The sequence below is a fragment of the Gopherus evgoodei genome, chromosome 2, assembly GCF_007399415.2.
Source record: "Gopherus evgoodei ecotype Sinaloan lineage chromosome 2, rGopEvg1_v1.p, whole genome shotgun sequence".
Lineage (NCBI taxonomy): Eukaryota > Metazoa > Chordata > Testudines > Testudinidae > Gopherus > Gopherus evgoodei.
Window position 1 is genome coordinate 189,809,039 of NC_044323.1, and position 12,316 is coordinate 189,821,354.

Sequence of the window (12,316 nt, forward strand, 5' to 3'; positions counted from 1 at the left end):
GGTCTTGGGGTCCCCAGGGAAGGTTTTTTCAGGGGGACCAGAGTGCCGCAAAACACTCTAATTTTTTGGGTGGTGGCAGCAAGTACCAGGTCCAAGCTGGTAACTAAGCTTGGAGGTTTTCATGCTAACCCCCATATTTTGGACGCTAAGGTCCAAATCTGGGACTAAAGTTATGACACCGCTGCCACCATGTGGTACAAATCGCCTGTAGTATCCGGCCAAGCCTAAGAAGGATTGGACCTGCTTCTTGGACCGTGGGACAGGCCACTTTTGGATAGCATCCACCTTGGCCTGTAGGGGGTTTATGGTTCCTCGACCCACCTGGTGCCCCAGGTAAGTCACTCTGTTTTGGCCTATTTGACACTTTTTGGCCTTAACAGTTAGTCCGGCCTGCCTGATGCGCTCAAAGACCTTTTCCAGGTGTAGTAGGTGTTCGGGCCAGGAGTCTGAAAAAATGGCCACATCATCGAGGTAGGCAACTGCAAATTCTCCCAGTCCAGCTAGTAGACCATCCACCAGCCTCTGGAAGATGGCGGGTGCATTTCGAAGGCCGAAAGGAAGGACATTGAATTCATACACCCCCGCATGGGTGACGAATGCTGACCTCTCCTTGGCAGGTTCATCTAGCGGTACTTGCCAGTACCCCTTGGTTAAGTCTATTGTAGAGATGAACTGGGCACGTCCCAACTTCTCCAATAGCTCATCGGTGCGTGGCATTGGATAGTAGTCCGGACGAGTTACCGCATTTAGCTTACGGTAGTCCACGCAAAAGCGTATTTCCCCATCTGGTTTGGGTACCAGAACCACTGGAGATGCCCATGCACTGGTAGATGGGCGGATTATACCCATCTGTAGCATGTTCTGGATCTCCCGTTCTATAGCAGACTGGGCATGAGGAGACACCCGGTAGGTTGGGGTTCTAATTGGATGAGCATTACCTGTGCCAATGGAGTGGTATGCCCGTTCAGTCCGTCCTGGGGTGGCTGAGAACAATGGGGCGAAGCTAGTGCACAGCTCCTTGATTTGTCGCCGCTGCAGACGTTCCAGGATGGTTGAGAGGTTCACCTCTTCCACCCCACCGTCTTTTTTCCCGTCGTAGTAGACACCGTCAGGCCACTCAGCATCATCTCCCTGGACTGTAAACTGACAAACCTGTAAGTCTCTGGAATAGAAGGGCTTGAGAGAATTAACATGGTAAACTCTAGGTTTTAGTGAGGAATTGGGAAATGCTATGAGGTAGTTCACAGTTCCCAGGCGCTCTTGGACCGTGAATGGCCCTTCCCATGATGCTTCCATCTTATGGGCCTGTTGCGCCTTCAAGACCATAACCTGGTCTCCTACCTTGAAGGAACGTTCTCTGGCATGTCTATCATACCAGGCCTTTTGCTCTTCCTGAGCATTCTTTAGGTTCTCTCTAGCAAGGGCTAAAGAGTGTCGGAGGGTGCTTTGTAGGTTGCTTACAAAGTCCAGAATGTTAGTTCCTGGAGAAGGCGTAAACCCCTCCCATTGCTGCTTCACCAACTGTAATGGCCCCTTAATCTCGTGACCATACACAAGTTCAAATGGTGAAAACCCTAAACTGGGATGTGGTACAGCCCTGTAGGCAAACAGCAACTGCTGCAACACTAGGTCCCAATTATTGGAGAATTCGTTGATGAATTTTCGTATCATGGCCCCCAAAGTTCCATTGAACCTTTCCACCAGGCCATTGGTTTGATAGTGGTATGGGGTGGCAACCAAGTGATTCACCCCATGCATTTCCCACAGTTTTTCCATGGTCCCTGCCAGGAAATAAGACCCTGAATCTGTAAGGATGTCGGAGGGCCAACCTACCCTGGCAAAGATGTCTGTTAGGGCCAGGCACACAGTGTTAGCCCTGGTGTTGCCTAGAGCTACTGCTTCCGGCCATCGGGTAGCAAAGTCCACTAAAGTCAGTACGTACTGCTTTCCTCTGGGTGTCTTTTTTGGGAAAGGACCCAGAATATCCACAGCTACTCGCTGAAATGGGACCTCAATTATGGGGAGTGGCTGGAGAGGGGCCTTGACCTGGTCTTGAGGCTTACCCACTCTTTGGCATACCTCACAAGACCGGACATACTTGGCAACATCCTTGCCCATCCCCTCCCAATGGAAGGACTTCCCCAACCGGTCCTTGATTCTGTTCACCCCAGCATGGCCACTGGGATGATCATGGGCTAAGCTTAAGAGCTTCCCCCAGTACTTAGTTGGAACCACCAACTGTTTTTGCGGCTGCCATTCTTCCCGGTGTCCACCAGAAAGAATCTCCTTGTATAAAAGTTCTTGGTCTATAACAAACCGGGATCGATTAGAAGAGCTGAGAGGCGGTGGGGTGCTCCGTGCCGCCGCCCAAGCTTTCTGAAGGCTGTCATCTGCTTCCTGCTCAGTCTGGAACTGTTCTCTTGAGGCTGGGGTCACCAGTTCTTCCTCAGACTGTGGACTTGGGGTTGGTCCCTCTGGAAGCAATGTAGGTGATGGGGTTGTTTCCGTTGCTGGTGAACCGCTCTCCGCTGGTGCACCTGAGGGTATTTCAGGCTCTGGCTGAGCCTTTTGGGTATGGCTGCCTTGTGCTTCTGCCAGTTCTGGCTCGCTGGCGCCCTCTGGCGTTGAGTTTGAAGATGTGGTTGCACTTGCTGGTGCTGGTTGCTGTTCCAGTTCCGGGCCTGGGACTGGAGGTGCTGTGGCTGTTTCAGTGGTAGGCATGGAATCCGGGTCCACTACCTCTGTCTGGGTCTCAGGTAACACAGACGGGGCCTCTGTGGACGGCTCAGGAACAGGAATGGGTCTGGAAGCTTGCCTGGTTTGGCTAAGTGTAACCATTCCCACTCTCTTGGCCCGCTTCACCTGGTTGGCCAAGTCTTCCCCCAGTAGCATGGGGATAGGATAATTGTCATAGACTGCAAAAGTCCACATTCCTGACCAGCCTTTGTACTGGACAGGCAGTTGAGCTGTAGGCAAGTCTACAGCTTGTGACATGAAGGGGTAAATTGTAACTTTGGCCTTTGGGTTGATGAATTTGGGGTCTACGAAGGACTGGTGGATAGCTGACACTTGTGCCCCCGTGTCTCTCCATGCAGTAACCTTCTTTCCACCCACTCTCAAATTTTCCCTTCGCTCCAAGGGTATTTGAGAGGCATCCGGGCCTGGGGATCTTTGGTGTGATGGTGGTGTAATGAATTGCACTCGCATGGTGTTCTTGGGACAGTTGGCCTTGATATGTCCCAGTTCATTACACTTAAAGCATCTTCCATCTGATGGGTCAGTGGGCCGAGGTGAGTTACTGGAGACTGGTGAGGTGGAAGAATAGGGCGTCTGTGGCTTGACTTGGGTTGTATGTGGGGTCTTTGGCTGTCCTCGGTTGTAAGGTTTATGGTCGGTGTGCCCCCTGGGGTATTCGTTCCCCTTGACCGTAGCTTTCTTGCTTTCTGCTACTTCCATCCATCTGGCTCCAATCTCCCCCGCCTCAGCGAGATTTTTGTACCGTGTGATGTCCTCAGGAACACCATCCAAGAACTGCTCCATTTGTATGAGGAGGTGCAGTTCTTCCAAGGTTTTAACATTGTGTCCTGATATCCAGGCCTCATAATTTTTCCCAACGTAGTAGGCGTGTTTGGGAAATGACACATCTGGTTTCCACTTTTGGGTTCTGAAACGCCAACGGGCATGATCCGGGATTATCCCCATCCTGTATCTGGCCTTGGTTTGAAAAAGTTTATAGTCATTCATGTTCTCTTTAGGCATTTCATCTGCCACCTCTGCTAAAGGTCCACTGAGCTGTGGCCTCAATTCTACCATGTACTGGTCTTCAGGGATGCTGTACCCAAGACAGGCTCTTTCAAAATTTTCCAAGAAGGCCTCGGTGTCATCACCTGCCTTGTAGGTGGGAAATTTTCTGTGCTGTGGAACAATCATTGGCGCAGGGTTGCTAAGGTTGGCTGTGTTTTGCTTAGCCTTTTCTAATTCCATGGCCTGTCGGTGGGTTTCTCTTAGGAGTTCCAACTCTCTCCTGTGAGTAGCCTCTTTTTCTCTTTCCCTCAGCTCCATGTCTTGTAGTCTTTTTTCCAGTTCTCGCCTGTGTTCAGCTTCTTTGATTTGTTCTTTGGCTTCCATTTTTTTGTGGTAGGCATGGTTCCTGTTTTTTTGTGTTGGGGTGCCCTCCGGTGTTTATCTTCTGAACTGCAGGCTCTGTTGCCTCCTGGGGTCTGCCTAGCAACAGTGCCTTTTCCCTTTTTTTTCTTTAGCTAATCTTTTCAATGTTAAGTAAACCAGAAAAACCACTTTATTTGCATGTATATAGTGCTGGTATTTGCCTCCTAATGGGAGTGCTATTGTGTCACAAAAGACTCTTTTGTCACAGCTTAATGGCTCCTTGCTTAATATGCAAGCCAGAAACTTGCCAGAGAGAGCAGAAAAAAAAATTCTCTCTGGTTCCCTTTTAAAACCAAACAGTTTCTCTCTGCTAAAAAGCCCCTAGCAGAGAAAAGAAAAATATAATAATCTTACTGGCTTCTGGATTCTATCTCACCACTGCACACCATGTCATAACTTTAGTCCCAGATTTGGACCTTAGCGTCCAAAATATGGGGGTTAGCATGAAAACCTCCAGCTTAGTTACCAGCTTGGACCTGGTACTTGCTGCCACCACCCAAAAAATTAGAGTGTTTTGGGGCACTCTGGTCTCCCTGAAAAAACCTTCCCTGGGGACCCCAAGACCCAAATCCCTTGAGTCTCACAACAAAGGGAAATAATCCTTTTTCCCTTCCCCCCCCTCCAGGTGCTCCTGGAGAGATACACAGACACAAGCTCTGTGAATCCAAACAGAGTGACTCCCCCTCTCCGTTCCCAGTCCTGGAAACAAAAGCACTTTCCTCTTCACCCAGAGGGAATGCAAAATAAGGCTAGCAAATCCAACACACACAGATCTCCCCCTGATTTCTTCCTCCCACCAATTCCCTGGTGAGTACAGACTCAATTTCCCTGAAATTTCTCAGTAAAAAAAAAAAAAACTTCAACAGGTTTTAAAAAGAAAGCTTTATATATTAAAAACAAACAAACAAACATACAAATGGTCTCTCTGTATTAAGGTGACAAATACAGGGTTAATTGCTTAAAAGAAATATGAATAAACAGCCTTATTCAAAAAGAATACAAATCAAAGCACTCCAGCACTTATATTCATGCAAATACCAAAGAAAAGAAACCATATAACTTACTATCTGATCTCTTTGTCTTTACACTTAGAAACAGAAGATTAGAAAGCAGAAACTACTTCTCCAAAGCTCAGAGAAAGCAGGCAGACAGACAAAGACCTCAGACACAAAATTCCCTCCACCCAAAGTTGAAAAAATCCGGTTTCCTGATTGGTCCTCTGGTCAGGTGCTTCAGGTGAAAGAGACATTAACCCTTAGCTATCTGTTTATGACAGCATATGCTACTTCATGTCCATTGAGTTGCTTTAAAACAAACAATGCCAAAGGCCTCTGTATTCAAATGAGGCTAATAGTTATTACTTCTATTTCTCTAACGTGCCAAGTCTATAATTTTCCGGAGTGCTTGTGAACAATGAGTAATGCAATCTTGGAATCAATCACAGCTTGTTATTTAATTCATTATTGAATCCAGTTTTACCATCATGACTACTTGGTTGTGCATGGCCACTTTCATGCAGCATACATAAACTGAACAGGGTCACACATGTGTTCATTCAAATTTGAATGAATAAATTTCACACTTATTCAAATAAAAACATCTCAGGAGTTAAAGATACTGCTTTTGCTGTACCACAGAACTAATGTTTTTTAAAAAAAATCTTAAATACTGCAACATTCCTATTCTGGCAACCAGAAAAATGAGAAGTTGAATCCTTTCCAGTTAATTAGTGGCACTTATGTTAGAACAAAAATTTAAGTCCCCATTCCACTCCACAAACAGAAATTTTCCATACCGCCTCAAAATTATATGCATGGCTGTGCTTTGCCATTTCTATACTTTGCCAAACTGTAATTATAACTTTACCACCTCTCTAAGATAATCAAGGGAGCAATCTGGAAGTGTAAAAGTAATTTGAAATACCTAGGGAAAAACCTTCAAAGTACATCTCAATACAGCAAAAACAAAAGTGAGGAAGAAACTAGTGGTTTTTAGATCCACGTCAGATTACATCCACATGTAAAATTCATGTCAGAGGGCATTATTGTATCAGCGTTGTTCCTTGCTAAACTGCAGATGATTACTGAGAAGAAAGCATCACATTCAAAGAAAATATAATGTTAAATTGCTCTTGCCTGAAAAACTAAAGAAAAAAGGGAGATACATGAAAGGACTATCTACATAGTTTAGATAAGGATTTGTTGTCTGAGTCTACAGATGTGGAATTTGTATTTCTTTCCTCACTTTTGTGGCTATGCTTAAGCTGCTTTATAAATTAGACATTTACATGTCAACAAGCATATGTAGGATAATTACTTAACTCATGTGCTGGGGAATTGAAGCTGTTTTATAGATTGTTCAAAGCACTCTGTCAAGTTCTTAAATTACATTTCTTATGTTTTATTGTTTTCTGAATTACTTTGACATTGCTATCAGTACGTTACTGAGGTTCAATTGCAAATATATAAAGTGTTTGGGGAAAAAACCCATAAAACACAAGACATTTCAAGCATATTTATTCACTGAGAGATGGTTTTTAAAAAGAGATCCCTTACCCAAAAGAACAAAGTGTGAAAATAGCTCAGTGTCGTTGTAAATACTGCAGACCACACAAACCAAGCCCTGAACTCTTGCAGGGGGACAAGATGAGACTTTGGGGAATACCAGCAAACTGATGGTGGCATTAACAGCGTTCAATCCTCTCCAAAATGCTGTTCTTGATTAGCCAGGGATCCAGATAGGGGAAACGTGTGCTCTCTTTCTACATAGGTACGATTTTAAGAGTTTGGGAATACACTTATATTAGGATCTGCTATTTGATATAAAACTCAATTGACAGATCGTTTCTCTCAGAAATTGGAGAAGAACCCAGCAGGTGTGTTATGTATCCCTTAGAGCAAGGGTAGGCAACCTATGGCACACGTACCGAAGGTGCACGCGAGCCGATTTTCAGTGGCACTCACACTGCCTGGGTCCTGGCCACCGGTCCAGGGGGCTCTGCATTTTAATTTAATTTTAAATGAAGCTTCTTAAACATTTTAAAAACCTTATTTACTTTACATGCAACAATAGTTTAGTTATATATTATAGCCTTATAGAAAGAGACCTTCTAAAAACGTTGCAATGTATTACTGGCACGCAAAACCTTAAATTAGAGTGACTAAATGAAGACTTGGCACATCACTTCTGAAAGGTTGTCAATCCCTGCCTTAGAGCATACAGCCCATGACCTATCTATCTTTAGAAAAGGCAGAATCATTTCCAGACACACCAGTTTGGATTTTTTTCTAATTACAAATTGTTTGAGGTTTCTTAGATATAATATGAATCATCATCCTATCAAAATCTCACCTTCATGCAGTGACATGGGCTTGATGTCATGTGTTTTGGGATGGAAGAGGAGAAAAACAATGAAAATGGAAGTATGGACAAAGGAGAAATTACATTTTTCTTGGGTAAATGGTGATAAAAAATAATGGTATCTAAAGTTAGTATCTAAAGACAGTTGCCTTCAGAACTGATCTAGGCTAGGTTTAATTATAAATTAGCACTTCTATTGAACTTTACATCCATAAATCTTAAAAGTACATCTGGGTGCTTTCAATAGGTTTTAGAAAGTCTAGTAAAATTAGCTGATTAGCAGATGAGATGACACCAATGCGGGTAGTCATCTCCTGAGAGAGCAAGTGTTATACTTCAATGTTTAGCATTTTGGGCCAGGTTGTTGGATTAACATGGGCGAGACAGATGAATGTTGTATCAAGGCTTGCATCAAGAATAAGGAAACCATAAATAAAAACGGTGAAAGGGCTCTGCCAGTTGTTTAACTCTTAGCTAGCTAGTGACAGGCAATGTGTAATTTTTTTCTTTGAGTAACAGACTCCTATACCATTAAATGCTATATATACACACACAGTGTTCTTCCAAAACACACTTTTCTTTTCTATGAAGTTTGACTTGTTTTCTCTCACAGATATCAAGAGATGGAAATGATAGAGTATGTATTTAATTATGTATATTTGTATCAATCTCTTCTTGGCATGCTGATGTTGCTAATATAATTTAATAAAATACAGTCACATATTACACTGATTTGACTGAAAAACATTTTACTTGTCCATCATAAATCAAGTAAACCACAGTTTAAGGAAAAATATGAGGAAAAAACAATGATCACACATACAACCTCTCAGAGGAAGAACCTACTTTGAATTTAACCACACAAACAAATATAAATTGTAAATTATTCACATAAATTATTCTTGTGGATGACCTGTCTGTCTTCATGTTCTGTTTTTTAATCATCTAAATTACTGGAGGAGTGTTACCTCTCTTCTGTCAGTATTTTTTCAACACAAGGTTACGCAGACATTTTAAGTGTTTGTTCACATTGGTTTCTAACAGCCATTAAAGTCATGCAGTGGTAAGGACTAATGCACTTCAGTAATTATGAATGGCCAAAGAGCACTTGGAGAGTTCATTAGGGAAACTAGAGAGCAATAATAGGCTAGCTGTGCTTCTGAACCACTTGTCTCCTTTTTGTATTGCACTGACTACCAATGTTGTCCTCATTACAGTATTATGGCTTAATATAGGTATAAATGTAGGATTAAAAGCTTTTTAAAATAGCTGTTACTGTACTTTAAATGCCTCCCTGCTCTCAAGAGACATTTAGATCCCATAAATTTCATTTGAAAAACCTTAAGTGCTAACCAGAATACAAACTGCACAAAACCATCCAACCTCACTGGAAGCAAGGATGCCTAGGTAAATCATCATAAGGCAAATAGCAGGATATTTCTCATAGCCTTCATATCAGTTTGCTCATTTTAATGGAAACTGAAAACTATGTTGATAGTTTCCCTCAGATCCCTAAATTCCGCTGTAGATCCCTAAATTCCGCTGTAGATCTTTTACCCAAATCTTTCTTTGTACTCCTTAATCTAAAAATTCACTGACCTGGTAACATACTGGTTCACATCACCCATTATTTTTGGTCATCTACTATAGCCTTTATTCCTTATGAAATACAACATGCTCCAGAGCTCTCGGCATTGATATTAAATACATGTAGCCAAAGGCATGTCTCCTTATTAAACTGTACAACAAAACTCTTTGTAAAAACAATACATAACATTATTCTTTGTGCTCCTCATTGATAACTTGCAGCTCGTATTTGTGAAATATCAAATATGCTGTTTCACACTAATCTCCCTTATAGAGAACCATCTTGTAGAGTGATAAAAGTCAGAAAAGAAAATTGTGAAAACAAAAAACAAAAAAACCTCCCCCAACGAAACAAAAAACCCCTGTGTGTCGATAATCAGTTAGCATGTTCCAATTTGTGTCTGCTTAAATGTACTGATAAGGTTATTCCACTGCCACTGTGGTGCCATTAGAGTTATGCAATAGCAAGCTGTAGTCTACTCTACTTCATCATTCAAATAGCAACAGACTCCTCATTGCTGGTGATAGTGGATGCATGAAACAGAAATCCAGAGAAGCAGAATGAACTTTAAGACTCCCAATTCAATCTGCAAGTACTGCTAGTTACAAAAATTGTAGTATGACCTGTAAATCAAGCAGAATTGAGGTTAACATTGAGAAAAAGAATAACGTTATTAAATACAGAATGTTTCAGACTCTATTCATACAAATTTAAAAACACCTACAAATATTAGGAGTATTAGTATTTGAACTTCTTGAAGATTTATAAAAAGACTGAACCAATCTACAAGGCAACACTGAGGCTGTAATTAACACTTGATTCTTTTTAGGCCTACTGTTAACTTGCACAGTATTTCTCTGATCAGGACATTGTTATTCTTAGCCAATCAACAGTTTATTAATTCACCCAGACCCTCATAAGTATAAAATCAACAGTTATATCAATCAAGTGTAGATATAAATGCTCTAGGCACAAAGGGCCGGCTCTAGGCACCAGCCCAGCAAGCAGGTGCTTGGAGCGGCCAAAGGAGAGGGACGGCACGTCCCTCACTCCCTGTTAGAAGGAAGAACCAGCCGCTGAATTGCTGCCGAAGACTGGAGCGGCGGCGGGAGAGCTGACCGTGGCTTTTTTTTTCTTTTTTGGTTACATGGGGCAGCAAAAACCCTGGAGCCGGTTCTGTAGGCATGTACTGCTCATAAACCAAATGAACAAACTAATAATCTTGTAAGCAGATAACACAGACCAGTGTTGGGGCTATACCAAGGAACAATACAAATCACCAAGATTTCTATTAAATTTACTCACCAAGATTTCTAATTATATTAAACTTATCCATCTCTAAAACACTTATCACACTTCAGGTAATTCTCCAGGGAGTAAGGATGAGTTTCTGGGTTTTTCTTAAAGCCATTTGATTATCCTTACGGCCAAAGGTGCTTGCAGGTGGGTCAGAAAATTTCAGATGAATATTGGAATGAAAACAAATCTCAAAATCCTCCATGAAATGGAAGGAGAAGTTACTTAGCTGCACGGTAACTTGAGTTCGAGATGTTTTGTCCCTATGGATGCTCCACCACAGGATACGCAAGTGTCTGGTCACTCTCAACCAGAGACTCTAAAGAATACCTGGGGGTCCGTACTTGTGTAGAGCAGCTGTGCTCCCATATAAGGGCATGTAAGGAGGCACGGACCCATTGCCACTTAGTTCTTTCCCAACCTAGAAGCCAGAGACTCCGCAGCAGAGGGGAAGGAGGTCTCCTCTAGTTCTGAGGCAGCATATGGAACTGGCAGATTATCTGATTTTCCTTTGAGTGGGATGGAACTGGTAAGTGTTGGTGCCTCATTTTAGCTGATATCCTCTAAAATCGTTTACCACAATGACCTCCAGTGTTCCATTAAGCCCACTGAAGTGGTGGATAGGGAAAGAGTCCCCACAAGTATTCGTAACCTAGGTGCGTAGGACGTCTGCTGGCCTCCTCATGGTAAAAACTAGAGGGGCTATACTACCTAAACAGAGCCCCGTTTGGAGTCCTCAGTCTCAGAATGTGTCATCCCACAGATTAAAATGGGGAGCCTCAGGTATCCGTGCCTGTACCAAGGGCTGTGTGTCTGATCTTGGCCTAATGTGGGAGGGTTCAGGCTGCAGCTGTTAAAGTGGTACAAGAGAAATGAGCTCTACAAAAGGGCCCTTAGGAGAGGGGACTCTGGTTCCTCTAATATGAGGAGGTCCTCTGGGGAAACAAATCTGGGGGGTTGTGGAGGACTATGGTAGTGTGAAGTTGGATCCTACGTCAGTACCACGGTGGAGACACTGCATGCAGTACTGGAGAAGCCAACAGGACAACATTTCTGAGTTCAGAGCACTGATGTTGTGAAGACAATGGTACTAGAGCTCGTGAAGAAACCTTGGGTGCATCTAAGTACTGAGAGGTGTTGAGCGGTACTGAGGCAGGAGCTTCTCTGCATTGCCTAGGAGAAGACTTCTATGAGTGAGGTTTTCTTAGGTGGTGCTAACACCTTTGTATTGATATCAGCCAGAACTTCACTGGTACCCTTTGTGGGATGTGAGGTCTCAAGGGAGTCTCATATATGGGGTGAACTACCCCCTTTCTTGACAGAGAGGCTTTTTCTTTGATATCTTTATCTCTGGAGCTGCTCCTGTGGCTCGAGCAGCCTGAGATATTGAGGCTGATGTATGGGAGGAGGGAAGCAGAATCCACCAAAAACAGACAGCATTCCATTTAGAGAAGCTTCAACATAAAATAATAGAGGCTGAGATCTTCCTTTGAACCCTGTGCAGACTTTACACATTGATGGAACATGGGTGTCTCTGAGACACCGGAAGCTAGAGTACCCTGTGCTATGGGTAAAAGACCTGTGGTAGATTTGGAAAGGCCTGAAAACCAGGGTTTTCTGCACACCCCAAGGAAGTGCTGAAGCACTAAATAAGTAGTACAGAAGGGAGAAAGGGAAATCCCCCTTCACCACAAATGTGCTGAAATTAAGAAAAAATAAAAAATGAAATAAAAAAGTCCAGAGAATAAAAGATTCACAAGAAGTGAGAAAAAGTGGGAAGCTGAGAAAAGCAGATACCAAAAATGCACGGTCTTGAGCGGAACTGAGTAGTGGCAGGTCTGTGCTTCCTTATATGCCTTCATGGGAGCATGAGGCACTCCTCTGTGCAGGTGCGAACCCAATGAC

The 12,316-nt window shown here is 43.1% G+C and overlaps 1 protein-coding gene across 6 annotated transcripts in view; it reads right to left on the reverse strand.

The window, feature by feature from the left end:
- The window catches only part of CTDP1 (CTD phosphatase subunit 1), a 191,491-nt gene that overhangs the window by 26,420 nt on the left and 152,755 nt on the right, over positions 1 to 12,316 (reverse strand). Inside the window, exon 13 of one of the 6 annotated variants that reach the window (XM_030552592.1) lies at positions 9,355 to 9,738. The exons of the other annotated variants lie outside the window; for them this stretch is intronic. Within the exon in view, the coding sequence (XP_030408452.1) occupies positions 9,714 to 9,738 (25 nt within the window). The 3' untranslated portion in view covers positions 9,355 to 9,713. Of the gene's footprint in view, positions 1 to 9,354; positions 9,739 to 12,316 lie in introns of those variants that run through there. 6 annotated transcript variants of the gene reach the window in all.